Source organism: Vulpes vulpes, chromosome 7 (genome assembly GCF_048418805.1).
Source record: "Vulpes vulpes isolate BD-2025 chromosome 7, VulVul3, whole genome shotgun sequence".
Lineage (NCBI taxonomy): Eukaryota > Metazoa > Chordata > Mammalia > Carnivora > Canidae > Vulpes > Vulpes vulpes.
The window spans coordinates 28288164-28308114 of NC_132786.1; the positions used below are offsets into that span (position 1 = coordinate 28288164).

The 19951-nt window shown below is 45.4% G+C and overlaps 1 protein-coding gene across 13 annotated transcripts in view; it reads left to right on the forward strand.

Moving 5' to 3' along the window:
* The window catches only part of ANK1 (ankyrin 1), a 215778-nt gene that overhangs the window by 122925 nt on the left and 72902 nt on the right, over positions 1 to 19951 (forward strand). For all 13 annotated transcript variants that reach the window (XM_072763453.1, XM_025993650.2, XM_072763456.1 and 10 more), the window contains one exon: positions 18085 to 18183. In XM_072763453.1, the coding sequence (XP_072619554.1) occupies positions 18085 to 18183 (99 nt within the window). The remainder of the gene's footprint in view (positions 1 to 18084; positions 18184 to 19951) is intronic.

Consider the following 19951-nt stretch of genomic DNA (forward strand, 5'->3'; position numbering starts at 1 on the left):
AGGCAGATGCCCAACTGACTGAGCCACCCAGGTGCCCTGGGTTTTTCTTTTTTTAAAAAAAAAGGTTTTATTTATTTATTTATTTATTTATTTATTTATTTATTTATTTATTTTGTGTGAGAGAGAGAGAGAGAGAGCACAAGATGGGGCACTGCAGAGGCAGAGGGAGAAGCAGACTCTCTGCTGAGCAGGGAGCTGGACATGGTGCTCGATCCCAGGACCCTGGCATCATGATATGAGCTGAAGGCAGATGCTTAACCAACTGAGCCACCCAGGTGCCCCTCAGTTTAGGTTTTTAAAGGATCCCTCTGGCTTCTGGGTGGAGAATCGACTGGAGGCACAGAGATGGAAGCAGGGAGGCTGAGGCAGTGGACCGGGTAGATCCAAGCCATCCATGGTGGCTTGGAGTAATGGGAAGACAGTGGAGGTGGTGAAACCAGAGGACTCACCTCCCTAGGCTTTGGGAGTGTTGTTGCCCTGGCTTGTGGCCTCAGCACACACCTCACAGGACCGTGTAGGAGCCAGGGTCCACCTGCTCAGCCCAGGACTCGGGCACATGGCACATCAGCTTCATATGTCCAATTTCCAGAATTCTGACTTATATCAAATCAAAATATTTTATTATGGAGGCTGTAAGCAATAAAAACCATATTTTCTGGGATGAACCAATTGACTTTACATATTTGCCAGTTAGCCAAATAAAAAGAACAGAAGAAGAGAGCAAGTTAGGGAATCTGTTTTCCTGAATTCGTAGAATTATCAGGTGCTTGGGGAACACAATACTCCACTGGGAACCACAAGCTATAATTCCATGGGCAAAAACCCTGTTTTGAGTTTTCCATTTTTTTAATTTTAAAAAAGATTTTATTTATTTATTTATTTATTTGAGAGGGAGTGCTCATGAGAGAGCACAGGGGGAGGGGCAGAGAGAGAGGAAAAAGCAAACTCTGCACTGAGCAGGGAGCAGGGCTTAATCCCATGACCCTGAGATCATGACCTGAGCCAAAACCAAGAGTCAGAGGCTTAACTGACTGAGCCCCTCAGGCCTCCCTCTCTTCTGTTCTTATAACTTTACCAAACACTGGCTCAGCTGGCCTTCCTAATAGGAAATAAAGTTACTTATGACCCCAGAAGAAAATGTCATGCCCAAAAGAGAAGCCAAATTGTCCACAGTACTGGCATAAGGCAAAGAGTTAGGAGAGGTTTCCAGGAGCGTTCCAGGCATCCTCTGTCCCCTTGGCCTATCTTATTTATCTCCACAGTACTTAAGCACCAGACTTATTATGCATCTATGTGTACGTGTCTCTTCATCCATCCCTGTTTCCTCCACTAAAATGTAGGCACTCAGGGAGAGAGGACTTTATTTTATTTGGTGCTCCTCATCAAGATTCATCAACATATAGTATATCCTCTATAAATTCAGTCAGTAGATGCTAAGCCTGTTGTTCCCACCAATGATTCAAGTGATGTATTTGACATTTCACCCCTCTGAGTGCCGTCACTGTTTTAAAAACTTAAATTAGGGCGGGGGGTGGGGGTGACTGGGTGACGGGCACTGAGGGGGGCACTTGATGAGATGAGCACTGGGTGTTATTCTATATGCTGGCAAATTGAACAACAATAAAAAATAAATTTATTAAAAAAATAAAAATAAAGACTTTAAATTTTTTTGAGAGGGGGAGAGAGAGAAAGAGAAGGAGCAGTGAGAGAGAATCTTATTCAGGCTCCGTGCCCAGTGCAGAGCCTGCTTGCCTGATGTGAGACTTGATCTCACAATCCTGAGATCATAGACCTGAGCTGAAATCAAGAGTAAGGTGCTTACCCGACTGAGCCACCCAGGCGCCCCTGTGTGTTGTCACTTTTCAGAGCATTGTGAAATAGTCGTTTTTAGGAATAATGACTCTCTTGCATGTTGGGGATTCGGATTCTGGCACAAGCCCCAGCAGTCAAGTATGTGGCAGTATTTACTGAAGTATCAGAAACTTGACCATCTGAATGATCACAAAAACGTAAATGATTTCCAGTGCTAAAACACAACCAACAAAAGCATGTGAAAACATTCTAGTTTTACTGATGTTCTCTGAGTTTCCACATGTATGTTCCATATGAACGCCATTACTGCTGGGTACTGGTTTATCCTGAAGGCAAAAGATTTTAGGCATTTTGAATAAATGGAGCCCCGGTACAAGTAGTTTTGGCTACAGAGTAATCTTTGCTATGGTGGCCGCATGCCAAATCTTCTGATTAGGATTTGTTGGGCTTTGGCGATTGTGATGATTGCTACCTTTCTAAATTAAAGAGCCTTAGAGCCAGGAGGAGGTCATGACATTCAGCTTTCACTTTATAACTGAGAAAGCTGAGGTCTAGAGGTTACTTGGAATATCTTCTGAGCTTTATGAGTTTGGATTCGATCAGCTGGTGGTAGGAAGATCATCTTAAGTTTCTCTGCAAACTCATTTATTCCACAAACGTGTATTGTGACCACTTCCAACAAATGCCCAAGCTCCTTGTTAGAGACTAAATTCATTCATCCCCTTCTCTTGAAGAATTCAGAGGCAGGGAAAGGAAGTCCATCTTGTAAATAGAAGGTTACAAATTGAGTGAATAGGTACAGGATATTTTCATTCAGCTGTGCATTTCCTGAACAAATGTTTATTGAGCTGCTGCAGTATGCCATGTGCCGGCTTCTCAAAGGGGAATAAGTCTGAGTGCCTTCTCTCACTTTACTTCTTGGTCTGGGGAGTGGCTAAAATGCCAATGAGTCAAAGACACTTTGAAGGAAGAGTAGGAGTTTGTCAGGTAGAGAAATGGAAATGGGGAATTGCAGTGGGAAAGAAGAGCCAGGCAAAGGCAGGATGGAGGGCATGGGGCAGCGGGAGATGGGTGATGAGGATGGTGGTTGATCACGCCAAGGGACTACTTCTATCTAGATCAGTGTGGATATGGAGTCTGTTACTTTCCTCTGTCATCTTTTTCTTAGAAACTGTTGACAGAGATGGTATTCAGCTACACAGTTCCCTGACTCTGCCTGTAGCCACCCCCAACTCACACAGACAGCCTCCCCACGTGATCAGAGGAGACTATCAAGCCTCTTAAAACTTGCTGCCATGGTGCAGCTTTGGATACCAATGAAGGAAGGAAAAGGATGTATGATTGCAGCCCCAGCATGGGAAAGTGCTGTTCAGTCAGAAAGACTGCCATTGCAGTCGAACAAGAGAAGCAACCACATTCCCCTGTGCCTGGTACCATGGATCCTTCTGGTTCCTGTTAGAGAAGGCAGTCAGTGAGAAAGATGGGACTTGGAAAGCCCCACCCCCTAAATTAATTTAAATAGGTAAATTGCCTTTGCATCTCAGCAGAAATAAGCTATTTGATGTTTATCTGGGTAATGATCATGACTAATTTGTAGTTTTAAAGTAAGTTGATTACTTGTCATGAGTCAGACTGACCCATGGTGTTTAATAATGAGATCCCAGCTCCACAGTGGGATCCTTGCCCTCCCCAGCCATTCCCCAGTGACCTCACTTCACCTCCTGACATTGGTGGAGAGGCAAAAAGGGGAAGAGTCTTCCAGAACAAAGGCCAGGGGCTCCCAGCTCTCCGCCCGGGTCTCTGCACTCTGCATGTCACTCATGGAGCTGAGCCCATTACTCCTCCGGGAAGGCCCTCCTTGAGCTGTTTTCATTTCCAGTTTGCATTTCTCCTCCATTAAGGAAGAGTTGACCAACCGGCTCAGTGACATGAACAGGGAGGCTTCTGGGATCCTAGGGACCAGGAAAAGGGTGAATGACATCATTAAGAATGATCCGGAACACATTTTAAGGAGAGTCTGCCCTCCACACTCCACTTTAGGATTTGACTGCTATGGATGTACAATATGAAGAACAGATGTGATATCCTTAGTCTTGAGAGCCTGAGAAAACAAGATAGTCCTGTGTGTGTGTCAGGTTCCACGAGCCTTTACGGAGTGTGCGCTATGTGCCAGGCCCCGTGCTAGGACCTAGGATCTGATGGTGAGGAACACCTAGGACCTCAGAAAGTTCCACTCTGAGACACACAGGCACAAGAGCAGATAAAAGCCATTCCACAGGATGAGGGCCCTGAGAGATTATCAGTGAATGCCCTGGGGACGAGGTTGAGACAACAGTTCACTTTGGGGAAGCTGGAAACAGGATGTCATGGTGTGGCAAAGACCAAGGGACAGGAAAACTCATGGAGAAAAATGACATTTGATCTGGGCCTTAAAGGCAGATTTGCCTCTCTGGTTATTATGGGAAATGCTAAACACAATTCCAGTTCTTTCTCATTGGAATAGACTAGACCTGTGAATTTGCCTGGGATAATTCCTCATTTGATTTTGAATTTTTTTTGCCATAAGTGTCTTTGTTGTTTTTGACAACAGTGTCCCTGATTTTAACCGTTTTTGTGATTTTTAATTTAGCAACAAAATGACTTCACAGTAGTTGTTTAAAAATGTAAATTATAGAAATATGTAAAGTCCTCTGTAAGTTTCCCCACATACCCCTCACTCCCCCAAATCACTGTGAACAGCTTGGTGTGAATCTTGTTGTGTCTTTTCCTGCGCAGCTCTCCACGCACATCTTAACTGTTTGCTGAGAGCTGTTGCATTGCTTTCCTGTGGAATTAGGAGAAAGCCAGGGGATCAAGACAATTCTATCATTTTGAAAATACAGAGACTGAGGCCTGGGAGGTGAGGGGACACATCAGGAGGACAGCATAGAGGCCTCACCTCCTTCTCCAGTGTCCTGGCCTCTGACCCCCTCATTGCCCTTCTTCTGAAGGTCTGGCTCTTCTAATCTTTTTAAAGGAATGCCAAGGTCTCGGACATAGAAACTCTTTCTAGTCCACAGGAGATATTCTTAGCTGCTGAGCTGAATTTGAGAGTCCCTGTCTCTCATTAAGTTGAGCGCACACTTCCTGCTCTGGGCTCCCAGGGGGCCTTCAGCCCCTGCAGTGGATTGGATCTGCAGCAGGACCAGGGTGCTGCTCAGTGCAGGTGTGTGCACCTTGCGTCCGGGGAGTAGAGAGAGGTGATCCGAGTTGACTCATCTCTCAGGGCTCTGATTAGTGTGGGTTTCTTTCTATTTCTTTTCTTTCCAATTTTTTTTAAGATAATAAAAACCACTCAAGTGTTTTCCCTCCCATGAATACCTAGTACACGGGATCTTAGCTACCTGGGTAGGAGAGCTAAATCTAGGTTGTAATGAAGCAGAGGAGGGCCAAGGGCTCAGAGCTAGTCTTGGTCCTTTCCATCTGCACCACCCATTTCTGAATGTGGGCTGATGCTCAGTTTCTGCTCCCGTTCTACCTTCTGGGTCCTAGGACAAGTGCAGGCTGACAAAGGAGATTGGGGTGATTTTCCACCAGGATTCTGGTCATTACTTCAGCTCTTCTTGGCTTCTGGTTGATTGAATTCCAGGATCCTAGATTTTTAGCAGACCTTTCCCACCAAGCAGACTCCGGGGAGCTATTCGATAGCTGGGTGAGACAGAGGCAGCAGGTGGGATGGCCTGGGGTGGTTGCACTCTGGAGCTTCCATCTTGGAATAATCTCAGACCTCTGGAGAAACTCATACCTCACGGGTCCTTCAGAAACAGGAGGAGCTGCATGCTCAGCTCCTTTCTGGCACTCAGTCGGTAGGCATGCAGGAACCCTAACGGGCCCCTCATGTTCTCCCACCATAGCCAGAGCCCAGAGTTCCCCACCACACTGGTCCCTCCTCCCAAAGCGTCTTCTCTTCTACCACTACCTTTCTTTGCTAACATTTTAAATACTTTTGAACCTGTAAAAAAGTTGTAAGAACAATACAAGGAATTCTTACATCTCTGTCACCTAGACTTTTTATTACCATTTTCCTGTCTGCTTTTCCTATTTATCTAGAATATATACTATGTATGACATAACTCCCCATCAGCCCCAAACATTCCAGTGAGTACCACTCAAAAGTAAGGGCACTTTCCCACAAAACCACCCTGTAGGCCTCCAAAGCAGGGAATCAGCACTGATGCAAAAAACCATCTACAGACTCCATTAAACATTTTGCTGAATGTCCAAATAATGAGAAATTTTTCTTCTTTTCACCCTCTCCTTCCTTTCCTGCCTACCCCCAAGCATCTCCCTTCTCTCTCTCTCTCTCCCTCCCTCCCGCCCGCCCTTTCCTAAGAGTCTATTCAGACTACATTTAGTTGTCATTTCTCATCTCTCCTTCAGTATGGAATGCTTCCTCAAGTCTTTGCCTGTCTCACATGTTTTTGACAGTTTCCATTCTATAGTTTGAACCTCAGCTGTGTGTCTGTCTGCTCATGTTTCCTTAAGACTAGACCAAGCAGTGCATTCTTGGCAGGATACCCTAGAAATCATGCTCCCTTTCCACCCTTGGTGATGTTCATTTTGGTCATCTGTTGGTATCATTGATTTTTCCCTTCATCATTGATTAGTAATTTGTGTGTGATGGTATGGGGAGCATATTCTGATTCTGATAGAATGCCCAATATCCTGTTCTTCATCAAACTTCCAGCCACCAGCCTTGGCATATGTTGATAACTTCTACCCGTATCAGCTGCTACTATGATTGTTCCAGAGAGTGATTCTCCATCTCTGTCTTTTCTATGACATTCATTAGCTGGCATTCCACTGAAGGATGAGCTTTTCCTCCTCCCTCATTGATTTATTTTTTTCATTCTTTGTTTATACCAGTTCAGATTCATCATGGGTCCTATTTTATTTGATGGGTCATAAGCTGTTACTCTCATGATTTGTTTGATGTGCAGTCCAAGTGAGGCCAGTAGAAGTGCTCTCAATAGGCTGGCTTCTTTTTTCTTTAATGTGCCCTTTAATGTACCTTGAGCATTTCTTTCCTTTCTGGCACCTGCTATCCAGGGTGGTTTTGTGCTTTGCCTGCCTCAGCTGTGATCAGCCATGTTTTCAAGGTCTGTTTTAGTGAAAAATGGTATTTAGATACCAAAATCTGGTCACTCGATGTGTTCATTGCTACTTCTCGTCATGTGTGTGTCCATACATCTCTCTAGTTCTGCATTTATCTATGTATATATATATTTTTTATTTTTTATTTATTTTTATTTTTATTTTTTTAAAGCAGGCTCCATGCAGGAGCCAGACGTGGGACTCGATCCTGGGACTCCAGGATCGCGCCCTGGGCCAAAGGCAGGCGCTCAACCACTGAGCCACCCAGGCGTCCCGTATATATATATTTTTTAAATCCATGTGATCATGCCAGTACTTACAGGTCTACTCCAACACCTCAGAGTTCCTTTTTGAGGCCTTCCTCTTTCTGTGTTTGTAAATCCCTGCAGATAGTAAGGAGCCTGATTCCCACTGACTCGCATCATCCTCAGTGTATTTTTTTTTTTAAGATTTTATTTATTTATTCATAGACACACAGAGAGAGGCAGAGGGAGAGGGAGATGCAGGCTCCATGCAAGGAGCCCCATGTGGGACTCGATCCCAGGTCTCCAGGATCACACCCAGGCTGCAGGCGGCGCCAAACCGCTGCACCACCGGGGCTGCCCATCCTCAGTGTATTGACCTGTTTGTTCATGTAACAGTCTCCCAACCACTGGAGCAGCCCCCTTCTCTTTCTCAGAACAGACACACTGCCACCAGCACCTCTGCAGGGCACCCCTTCTGGTTCACTGCCCTGCTTCTTCAGACGCTGACACCTCTGAGCTAGAAGGGGGAGGGAAGGGGAACAGAGGGGAAGGTGGGAAGATTCCCATTCACTTTTGATCTCTTTTCTGTTTGGGCTAAAGATTTAATGCAGGCAATTTGGGCAAAGGAACCAAGATTTATAGCGTTCCAGTGCTGTTTTTGGCCAGCAGCTTCATTCACTTCCTCATATAGTCAGACCATAGTGATAGTCACCCCCTCTTTCCTTTTCTACCATCTCATTTTGGTCTTCATCCTCTCTGCCTCTGATCTCCATAGTCTGCCTTTCTTTCTTCTCTTTCTCTTTCTTTCTCATCAGTCTCAGGATTTGGAGTAGGAATGGTGACCCCCCCCTTTTTTTTTATCTCCACAAGCCCTGTTTATTTTTTCTATTATTTTTAAAAGATTTTATTTATTTATTCGTGAGAGACACACACACAGAGAGAGGCAGACACAGGCAGAGGGAGAAGCAGGCTCCCCGTAGAGAGCCCAATGCAGGACTCGATCCCAGGACCCCAGGATCACGATCTGAGCTGACTGCAGATGCTTAACCACTGAGCCACCCAGGTGCCCCTCCACAAACCTTGTTTATTTTTTTATTTTTTTTATAATAAATTTATTTTTTATTGGTGTTCAATTTACCAACATACAGAATAACACCCAGTGCTCATCCCATCAAGTGCCCCCCTCAGTGCCCGTCACCCATTCACCCCCACCCCCCGCCCTCCTCCCCTTCCACCACCCCTAGTTCATTTCCCAGAGTTAGGAGTCTTTATGTTCTGTCTCCCTTTCTGATATTTCCCACACATTTCTTCTCCCTTCCCTTATATTCCCTTTCACTATTATTTATATTCCCCAAATGAATGAGAACATATAATGTTTGTCCTTCTCCGATTGACTTACTTCACTCAGCATAATACCCTCCAGTTCCATCCACGTTGAAGCAAATGGTGGGTATTTGTCATTTCTAATGGCTGAGTAATATTCCATTGTATACATAAACCACATCTTCTTTATCCATTCATCTTTCAATGGACACCGAGGCTCCTTCCACAGTTTGGCTATTGTGGCCATTGCTGCTATAAACATCGGGGTGCAGGTGTCCTGCTGTTTCACTGCATCTGTATCTTTGGGGTAAATCCCCAACAGTGCAATTGCTGGGTCGTAGGGCAGGTCTATTTTTAACTCTTTGAGGAACCTCCACACAGTTTTCCAGAGTGGCTGCACCATTTCACATTCCCACCAACAGTGTAAGAGGGTTCCCTTTTCTCCGCATCCTCTCCAACATTTGTGGTTTTCTGCCTTGTTAATTTTCCCTATTCTCACTGGTGTGAGGTGGTATCTCATTGTGGTTTTGATTTGTATTTCCCTGATGGCAAGTGATGCAGAGCATTTTCTCATGTGCGTGTTGGCCATGTCCATGTCTTCCTCTGTGAGATTTCTCTTCATGTCTTTTGCCCATTTCATGATTGGATTGTTTGTTTCTTTGGTGTTGAGTTTAATAAGTTCTTTATAGATCTTAGAAATTAGCCCTTTATCTGATACGTCATTTGCAAATATCTTCTCCCATTCTGTAGATTGCTAGAACTCATACAGCAATTTGGTAGCGTGGCAGGATACAAAAACAATGCCCAGAAATCAGTAGCATTTCTATACAGTAACAATGAGACTGAAGAAAGAGAGATTAAGGAGTCAATCCCATTTACAATTGCACCCAAAAGCATAAGATACCTAGGAATAAACCTAACCAAAGAGGTAAAGGATCTATACCCTAAAAACTATAGAACACTTCTGAAAGACATTGAGGAAGACACAAAGAGATGGAAAAATATCCCATGCTCATGGATTGGCAGAATTAATATTGTGAAAATGTCAATGTTACCCAGGGAAATTTACACGTTTAATGCAAAATGCCATGGACTTTCTTCAGAGAGTTAGAACAAATTATTTTAAGACTTGTGTGGAATCAGAAAAGACCCCGAATAGCCAGGGGAATTTTAAAAAAGAAAACCATATCTGGGGGCATCACAATGCCAGATTTCAGGTTGTACTACAAAGCTGTGGTCATCAAGACAGTGTGGTACTGGCACAAAAACAGACACATAGATCAATGGAACAGAATAGAGAACCCAGAAGTGGACCCTGAACTTTATGGTCAACTAATATTCGATAAAGGAGGAAAGACTATCCATTGGAAGAAAGACAGTCTCTTCAATAAATGGTGCTGGGAAAATTGGACATCCACATGCAGAAGAATAAAACTAGACCACTCTCTTGCACCATACACAAAGATATACTCAAAATGGATGAAAGATCTAAATGTGAGACAAGATTCCATCAAAATCCTAGAGGAGAACATAGGCAACACCCTTTTTGAACTCAGCCACAGTAACTTCTTGCAAGATACATCCATGAAGGCAAAAGAAACAAAAGCAAAAATGAACTATTAGGACTTCATCAAGATAAGAAGCTTTTGCACAACAAAGGATACAGTCAACAAAACTAAAAGACAACCCACAAACCTTGTTTAGATTCTTATTTCCTGTTCTGTTTCAGGGCTGCAAACTTCCAAATACATAATGTCAGTGATCTTGTTTCACAAATATGGATCAGTAATAGAGCAGTTAGAAGTCACAGGTATACAGGCTGGATGTTATTTGGAGAATTAAACTTCTGTAACATAGAGTCAAATCTTTATCTTCTCTGGACAGATATAGCAAACTAATAAAGAACCTGGATTGAATAGGAAAGTAGAACATCAAATGTAAAAACCTAGGGGTATAGCCCTTTATGTGTATATCCTTTTCCTTATTATGGGCAAGATCTTCTGATTAACCAATTGACCAATTGACCAATTAACCATTAACTTTTACTGACCACATGAAGGCAATGTTACTTAGAAGCCCCTCTCCCCCACCTCTCTTTTTGTTCATTCTGGGGCCTTCAGACTTCTTTCCTATCCTACCACTGCTCTTGGCTTATTCCTCCCAAGATTCCAGTCCTTTCCTTCTCCATCAAAACCTCCCCTGGCCAGTGCTCCATTGCCTCTGGGTCTGGCTGATGGCAGCTAACTAATCTAATGAGCTAAACCAGTAGGTGTTCATGAATTTAAAAAGTCATGGTTCCTGGATGCTACCTAGGCATGTTAGCTTAAGTCCTCTAGAAACACACTGCTTGGCTCAAAGAAAGAGGATGGGGGACTGAAAAAGTGAGTTTCAGAACACATGGTGGGGGTGGGGGAAGGAGGTGGGCCTCAAGGTCCTCAGGACACAACCTGGGGCTGCCTGCTCTGCGGGTGTGGGGGCCAGCCATGTTTGTGGGTAAAATAAACAGCCATGAGAAAAGGAGGTAGAAGGGTTTGTGTCCATATGGGAAGGGAAGCAGCAGCTTTTGAGATGTTCTTACAGTTTTCAGAGATATAGCATCTCAGGACACCATAGCTTTTCTATTTGAAACCATCCTCTGCATTGGACAGGAGGAGTTAAATTCCTTGTGACATGTCTACTGTATTTGTACATTTAGAAATCAATTAGTGTAATTGGGGCAATCAGAGATGCTAAACAGAGGAACAATTTACTGAGAACAAATGTCTGGAATTGTGTATTTTGCCAATGGAATTTCTCACAGTTGGTACAAGAAAATACTCCAAATTAAATCATTCAGGCTGAATGTGACTTTTTTCCCTCTTCTTAAAAATGTTAAAAGAAACACAGCCTGGCTGAGGTCTCCTCCTCCTCCTGTTGGACAGATTGCCTCTCACAAAAATCCTCTAGGTTGACATTTTACCTGAAAAAGAGCAAAGGCAGATGAAAAACTCCAGGTGTGTGTGCTTGGCATGAACATTTTTGTCATACAAGATCATAAAACGGTTGTCTGCTCTAGTGGGACCATGTGAAATGAGATCATATGGGGCCAGGTGTCCCTAGAGACTTAGTATAGGGAGTATGTAGGATGCAAAAAGCTTCTAAGAACATTATTCCTACCCTGACAATGAGTAAGGCCTTGAATACCTACAAAATTATAATTCATCCTGAGCTTTTCACAGGGCTCAGATCACATTGTGCAACCAAGTTAACTGAATTCCAAAGAGGGGTAAACCCCTCCAAAGAGAGGGTCGCCATTTTAGCTGTGGCAGAGTATGGGAGAAAGAAACAGCTATGGTAAATCTTAACAAATTCTTAAAGGTCAGTATGAAGTGCAATATGTCTGGAACCACAGGCCGCCATTGAGTGTTCATGAGAAATGTTGGGATAAGTCAAGGGACCAGAGAGAATCTCCCAGGGTGGTAAAGGAATACAGGAGGCACTTGGTGGCTTTGGAGGTAGAGGTCGAGGCAGGAACAGAAAAAGCCTTGCCTGTTTCCCCAGATTCTTCCCTCATGTGAAGCAAAAAAACAAACTCTCTCACCTTCAGACCATAGGCAAAAATCCATTCTTCGTGGGGAGGAACAGGAACAAACTACCTCTGCCCCAGGACACAGCAGAGACCCAGTGGTGCTATAGGAAAGGTAGAGACAAAACTACTGTTCACCTGGGGGAGGGCAGGAAACTGTCCTGGCTCAATAATAATTTTGTACCAGTAATGAACAGAGGTCTGCTACTGCTGGAGGAGGAGGAAGAAACTCCCACTCAAGACCAACTAGAAAGATAAGCTAGGTCTTGCTGCCTACAGAGACAAGAGGAAAAAGTGCTCAAAACAAGAATCCTTGGGCACCTGGATGGCTCAGTAGTTGAGCATCTGCCTTTGGCTCAGGTCATGATCCCGGGGTCCTGGGATTGAGTCCTGCATTGGGCTCCTTGCAGGGAACCTGCTTCCCCCTCTGCCTTTGTCTCTGCCTCTCTCTCTGTGTCTCTCATGAATAAATAAATAAAATATTTAAAAACAAAAAATAAAAAACAAAACAAGAATCCTCCTTTGAGAGCCAGGTGCAAGACCTTTTGAGGTATTGTTTGTAAGACTAAGTCTGGGCTAAGACAAGGAGAACTTCCCAGCTTCCCCCCTGCTCCATGACAAGGAAGAGCATATTACTGCTGAGAGGGGGGCAGAAGCATGGAGAGAGATGCCAGTTGACGTACAGGCATGCAGGGCTGGCTGAGAGCTGGGGGGAGGTCAGGAACACAGGAATCCCTCTGTGCGCCCCTGCTCCTAGTCTAAGCTCAAGGTAACAGCAGCCTCCATCTGGAGGAATTTGAAAGTAACAAAACTCAGACCCAAGTCAACTAACCTAAGTCAGCACACACACACACACACACACACACACACACACAAACACACGCACGCATAACAAAACCACTGTCAGGAGGCAAAGCAATCAACAGAAGCAGACTCAGAGATGACCTGGATATTGGAACTATCAGAGGGTCTTTGCAATAACTGTGAGTAATGTGTTAAAGGATCTAGTAGAAGAAGTGGACAACATTCATGAACAGATGAGGAATTTTAGCAGAGAGATGGAAAATAGAAGAAAGGATCAAATGAAATGCTAGAAAGTTTTGAAAACCAGTGTTTTGGGGATAAGGAATTTCTTTAATAGGTTCACCAGTAAATTGGACAAAGATGAGGAAGGAATCAAAGAACTTGGAGATATGTCCATACAAATGATCAAAACTGACACAACAGGGCAGCCCGGGTGGCTCAGCAGTTTAGCGCCGCCTTCAGCCCAGGGTGTGATCCTGGAGACCCAGGATCGAGTCCCACGTCGGGCTCCCTGCAGGGAGCCTGCTTCTCCCTCTGCCTGTGTCTCTGCCTCTCTCTCTCTCTCTCTCTGTCTCATGAATAAATAAATAAAATCTATTTAAAAAAAACAAAACCGACACAATAGAGAGAAAAGAATAGACAAAGAGAAAACAGAACTGAGCAGCCATGAGCTGCGGGACTGGTTAACCAGATGTACCTGTAACTGGAGATGCAAAAGGAGGAATCTTTAGGAGGAGGTATCTGGCAAGCTGGTGTTTTCCCAAGGAAGTCATGTGGTTCAAAAATGGCCACAAGTAGTTGTTGCTTTGCTCTCTAACTTCTAATTTAACTGAAGCATTTACTCTCATATCCCCCCACCTCCTCTTCATCCCCCTCAACAGTATGTCTGCCATTCGGCGTCACGAATTGGGGCTGGGAAGGGTAGCTGGAGTAGTGAAAACACGCTTGCCTTTTCCTTTCAGCAAACAACTTAAACTTGAGTTAACTGAAATAAAACACATGGATCCTGGTTTTGAAGAGGTGGTATATTATGGTTCATTTCTGTCCATAGTTATAGCTAAACACAAATAGCTCACAATGTTTGTACCCCTACCCCTTTCTTATTTGAGCAATAAAAATAAATCTGTTTAAAGAAAAAGAAAGTATTAAATATAGTGTTTATCCAGGGAACACTCTTGAAATACTGGAAGTGATTTCCTGTATTGGCTAGTAATGCACTTTTTAAAAAAGATTTTACTTATATTTATTTGAGAGAGAGAACACACATGAGCAGGGGGAGGGGCAGAAGGAAAGGAAGAAGGAAAGAATCTCAAGCAGACTCCACATGGAGCCCAATATAGGCTTGGTCTTACAACCCTAAGACCATGACCTGCGCTAAAACCAAGAGTTCAATGCTTAACTGACAGAGCCACTCAGGTGCCCCTAGTAATGCATTTAATAAGACAGCTGTACAAGTTCCTTACTGTATATGTTCTGTCAATTAGTGTTCAGGCATCCAGCGACTTCAGCTGCTAGATGGTGACCAGCTGTCCACCTGCTGAGGCCAGTTGTTGGAGAAAACTTGCTGGTGGTCTGGGTGTTGTGCGTCTCATGAATTCAGATGCTTCCTGGACAGGAGGGGAGGGCACTTAATGAGAAGGGCTGAGGGCATAGTCTCTCCAATTTTAGCTTTTGGGTTTAGAATTTAAACTCAGACACACACACAAAAAAATAAAATAAAATAAACTCAGACACAGATTCTCATCTTGCCATTGTTAATGAACTTGTAACCCTGCCTATGCACAGGCTGCCTTGAGAAGGCCTCTGGGAAGGTTTCCTGACCCTCTTGGCAGAGCAGCTTCTTTCTCCTCTGTGCTAATCTCATGTGTGCCATTTGGGGTATTTTCACATTATCTTGCATTTGTTTCTTATGCATCGGTTGCCTCTACTAAATTGAGATCTTCAAGGGTAAGAGTTTGTCTTATTCATTGTCTCTAGTGTGGTGCCAGGTATGGAATAGGTTCTCTGTAAATTTTGTCTGAATTGGATTAAGGAAATGGCTTGCATTAGGTAACTGCTGTGACTCTAAGTATAGCTGAGACAAGTGTTTGGTCCAGCTGTATTCCATGGGTGATCAGGTTCTGTGAGGATTTCCGGGCCTTCTTGTGTATCTCTTGTGCACATCATAAACATCTTACATGTGAGAGCTACCAAATGGGGCTCACTTCTGTGGCTCTGATGAGGACATTGGATTCAGATCACCATAGTAATAGACTTGGAAGCAACTTAGGGTGACTATGTTGAAAGCAAACAAACAAAATAAAAATAGAGTCAGAAAAATACAAAGTCATAAAGAAGAAAGAGAATGTTGAACCAGGGTCTGGGATGGAAGCTTTAACAATTCAAGGTACAGGTCCATTCAGGTGGTCCCTTTTATGTAGTCACCTTCTGCAAGAGGGTAGCCTTGGGAGGGAGGCCTATGATGCAGGGAGAGAAGCAGAGGGGCTCTCTGTGGACCAAGGCAAGGAATAAAACCCCGAATATCAAACTAGAGTTGCCTTGACCAGACCCACATGGCTGATTGTGACTGAGGGTTTGCTTTAAGCTGCCTGGTGAACAAACCAAGAAGAAATGTGCTTTATCCTCTGATAGAGACACACTAGTTCCTATGTGCAACAACGACAACAAAAAACCCAAAAACTACAAACAAAACAAAACAAAAAACCACCCAAGCCCTTTTTTCCTTGGGAAATCAGATTGGCTCTGTATGTGGCTGTGCCCTGGTAAGGATGCATGACCTCGGCTAGTCATTGGACTCCTCTGGACCCTGACTTCCTCGGCACTCAGGCATCTCTGACATTGCATTGCACTCCATTCTCTGGGCAGACAGGAAGTCTAGAATCCCTCTGGATTGAGATGCTGGCACTGGCTCCAAAGAGCAGGGACAGACACCCTGGAGCATCTGCGGTCAACTTAGATGTTTTCCTTGTAGGCTTGCCAGCTTCCCAGCTTTGAGGCGTTCCAGAGCAGTGAATGCTCACGGAGGGGGCCATGCTGCCCGAGTAAGCACAGAAAGCACAGCAGTCAACAGCATGCCCCTCCGGCTGCTGCCACCGCCGAGTCCCCCGTGGGAGGCACGCTGTAGCTGCTGCCGCAAGCAGCAGCCCTGATCCTCCTGAGAGAGCACGGGGAACCTTCCAGAACACTGCTGGGTTTAGGGGGCGATGGCAGAACTCAGTGCTCTGGAGGGAGGAGGGGCTGCCCGGCAGACCTGCCCCAGCTCCCTAGAGCTGAGGATGCAAAGCTGAAGGGACAGTCACTGGACAGATTGCTTTTCAGTGAATTTTTGTTTTGTACTTTAGTTTGAGGGGAACGGGGTTACTGCCACCCAGTGTTCTTCTTCCCTCTCCCCCCGCCCCAGATGCCTGTTCTCACAGATTGCTGTCTCCCTTTCTGTTATCAAAACTGACTGGGACCCAGCCTTTATTGGATAAGCTCATTCATACCACAGTGTAATTCATACCGCTTGGATTCCCTGTTTTATGGTGTACAAAATCTGCAGGAGGAAAGCATCGAAGGGTGACTTCAAGGCATTTGCATGAAGAAATGTTGGGTGAGAGGGCCCTCCCACCGCCCCCTGAAGCTGCACACAACCCCTGCCAGGCAGGCTGTGAGGATGTGCAGAGATGTGGCCCCCTGTGCTCTGTGTGTTTGGAGGTGCAAGAAGGGCCTGGCTGAGTGGGAATTAGCTGCAGTTCCCTTTGGGGCCTACTTCCTCTTTCTTCTGACACCCCAGGGCCTTGATGTGTTTTCCCTGTTCAAGGCCCTTGATGTGTTTTCCCTGTTCAAGGCCCCTGTGTAAAGAGAGTTTTAGTTCCCTTCCATTCTCCTGTCCTGGGGTGCCTATCTCTGTCTCCTCATTCCTTCCTCTGCGGGTTTTAGCAAAGCCACAGACCTCACCCATTAAGGATTAATGCACTGCCCTTCCCAGACAGAACACCTGTGTTTTACTAGGAACCTCCCGAAGCTGACTACTCGGGGTTCTGGTGCCCACATGGGCAGGAAGGTCCCTGGCCATGAGCATTCATTGGTCCTGAATGCTCTGATGCAAAGGGAGAGTGGGGTTTTGGGGGAACCGTGGGGGGTGGAGCCGTGGAGATATGTGAGGAGAGGTGAGTCAGGCAAGGGTCACCCCATCAAGAGGAAGCCTCCACTGCCAGGGTCTTTCTTAGCCAGAGCTGCAGTGGCTCTGGGGCAACCCCTGGAAGGGAGCAGGCTGGCACCGCAATGACTGGAACCAAAGATGGGAAGGAATGGGAGAAGAGGGGGGAATCGCTGGTGGGTGACGAGGAGGAGGAGGAGGAAGAAAACACACAGGCAGGGCCCAGGGAGTGCTCATCGAGTAAAATCATTTGGAGCCAAGATCTACTCATCACTGGAAGTGAGATGAGTTCCATCGTATTGTCAGAATTATTTGTGGCTCTAGGTCGCCCTCTTGGAAGTCAGCTTTTGCCAGGAAGTTTCCAGGCATCTTAAGTGCAAGGATCAGAAGACAGGACATGTGAGAGTGTGAAGTAAAACCAGAGTGAGGCTGCTTTCCTCTGAACACTGATTGGGCACGGACAGTGCTGGTCCTCCCCCACCTCACCCCCCATTGAACAATCAGACGAGCTTTGGCTGCATTTGAAATGGCGAGGTGGCAAAGGGGCTATTTTAATACTGATTTCTTCTGTTGAGGAAATCTTATAGTGGGCTGGTGGTGGTATTTAATTCTCGAAAGACCTTATTTCAGATTTTTTTTTTTTTTGCTAAATATGCACCTATCTCTACAAATGTTTAGGATGCACTGGTGTTGCCCTTTGCATGGACTGTTTGATGCCACGAGGGGGTTGAAGCTATAGCACTTCCATGAGGTGATCACCAAAAGCCTGGCCAAGATCTGAATTTTGAGGTCACCCACTGCCTTTGTGAGAGCTGCCCCATGCTTTAGGTGGACACAAAGCCGGGGAGTGGTGATCTTGTTATTGCCCTTCTTATTCTGGTGTTTCTGCAAAAAAGAGCTCAGAGAGGCTGGGCCAGCAGCTCTCAGGCCCACTCCCATTCTTCCCTCCTGGCCCCTCTCACATCTCATCCCAGGGATACACACGGCCTCATCCCAGCCGCTGGAACAGCAGAATGCAGAGTCCCCTAACCATACTCTTCCTGCCTCTCTGCTTTTTACAGAATGGGCTGAACGGCTTACACCTGGCCTCTAAAGAAGGCCACGTGAAGATGGTGGTTGAACTTCTGCACAAAGAAATCATTCTAGAAACGACAACCAAGGTATGTCTCTTGGGGGATGGTGAGCTTTTCATTGATAATCCAAGCATGTGGGTCCCTCCTGTGTCATCCCAAACCCTGGCATAGAAACCAGCCCTTCGTGAGAGAAACCCAGGTGCGCTTCTGAATTTCTCTTGTCCTTCCCATCGCTTCCTAGTTCTATATCTCCCTAAAGTCACCTGAAGAGCGCAGAAGCCTGTTTCCACAAAGTCAGTGGGCTTTTACTTTTGGTTTTCTTGGGGTCTTTGCCTCCAGCACAGGGCTGAGCACCTAGAAGTCCCACGGTCAGGTGCCTTGGGTCCAAATCCCAGCAGAGATGATTCTTCTCACTCTGTGACTTTGAGCAGGTTAGCTAGTGAGAAGCCTCAGTTCCTCTTCTAGCAAATGGGGATGAGAATACTTGGTTTCAGGATCCAGATGAAAAACAAACAAGAATCAGCAAACATTGGTGGCTGTGTTGCTGCTGAAGCCTGGAGAAGAGAGTCAGACCCCTCCAGTGTGTCCTCCTGCGAGTCTCCTTGGTCAGCTCTGCACTTACTAACCCCCCTCACCCATGACCTTGAAGGGCAACCTGTGGCCAAGGCTATTGCATGTCCCCCACCCCAACACACAACCCCCAATGGCAAAAGTCCAGAAACCACAGTCATGAACTTAGGTGCCTCCAGGTTGCAGACTTGTTTTTATTTTGTACATGCCTCCTTATTTGCGGAGTGAGCGAGATGCCACCAGCATTTCGAAACAGAACCACATCAATCACCTCGCTCTCTGGACTTGAGGGCTGCTTCCTCTTCTCTTCCTTCCTGCTTACTTCCCATGGTTTTCCTCTTGGCTTCATCCATCTGGCCTCTTTCTTTTCATTTGCTATTTATCACATGTGTGCTCCCACCCAGCCCCAAGTTCGGTTCCACGCAACAAACACTGTGCCACCTCTGGAGCAGAGAACCAGAAGTGCAACACATAGAGAACAGGTATAATGTGTGGTTATGAAGCGCTTCACCAAAATATTATGAAGGTCTCATCATCTATTGAGGTAAAATTCTGTAATTTTCATGTCACTTCCCAAGGTGAAAAGATCTCGCCGGTGAAATAGACAAGACTTGTTCTTTCAGAACGTTCGGCATTTTTTTTCCCCTGACCCCCTGACAAGTACCAATTGTTTCCACTCCTCCTCTGTGGACGGAGGGATGCAGTTAGCCTTCCTTCTGGCGCTCCCACGTACCTGGCTGCAAGCAGTGCGCCATCTGCGGGCCCCATGCGGGCCAGGGTGGCTTCTCTTCCCCTGGCGGGGCCCCAAGAGCCGCACAAACATTATGCTTCAGTATTTTCGCTCTTTCCAAATTTCCCCCTTTGATTGTTATTTTGCAAGCGAACACTTGGTGTGTCTTTGTTATTTATAGACATTTTATAAGCCAGTGTGGTTTCTGAATGCTACACAGAGGGAGGAAAAAAGGTGAAGCAGAAACCGTGGGCTGAGCAAGAGTCATAGCAGATTGGGGAATTCTAATGGGTCTCGCAAGCAGGAGAAAGATTAAAAAAAGCAAATAGTAAAAAGCCAAAATGAATATAGTTTCCTAAATTGTGCTTAGAAATTTGAAAAGCACAAAATGAAAGCATTCTTGTCCCCATCCTCCCATCTCTGCGTCTCAGATGCCTGTGTTTAGCATCTAGGCTGGTGGTGAGGGAGAGAGCCCTAATCTCTCCACTCCATCTACCTGGCAACTGCTGGCACGTGCAGGCACCTGCCACAACTGCCTCCCTTCTCGGAGTTCTG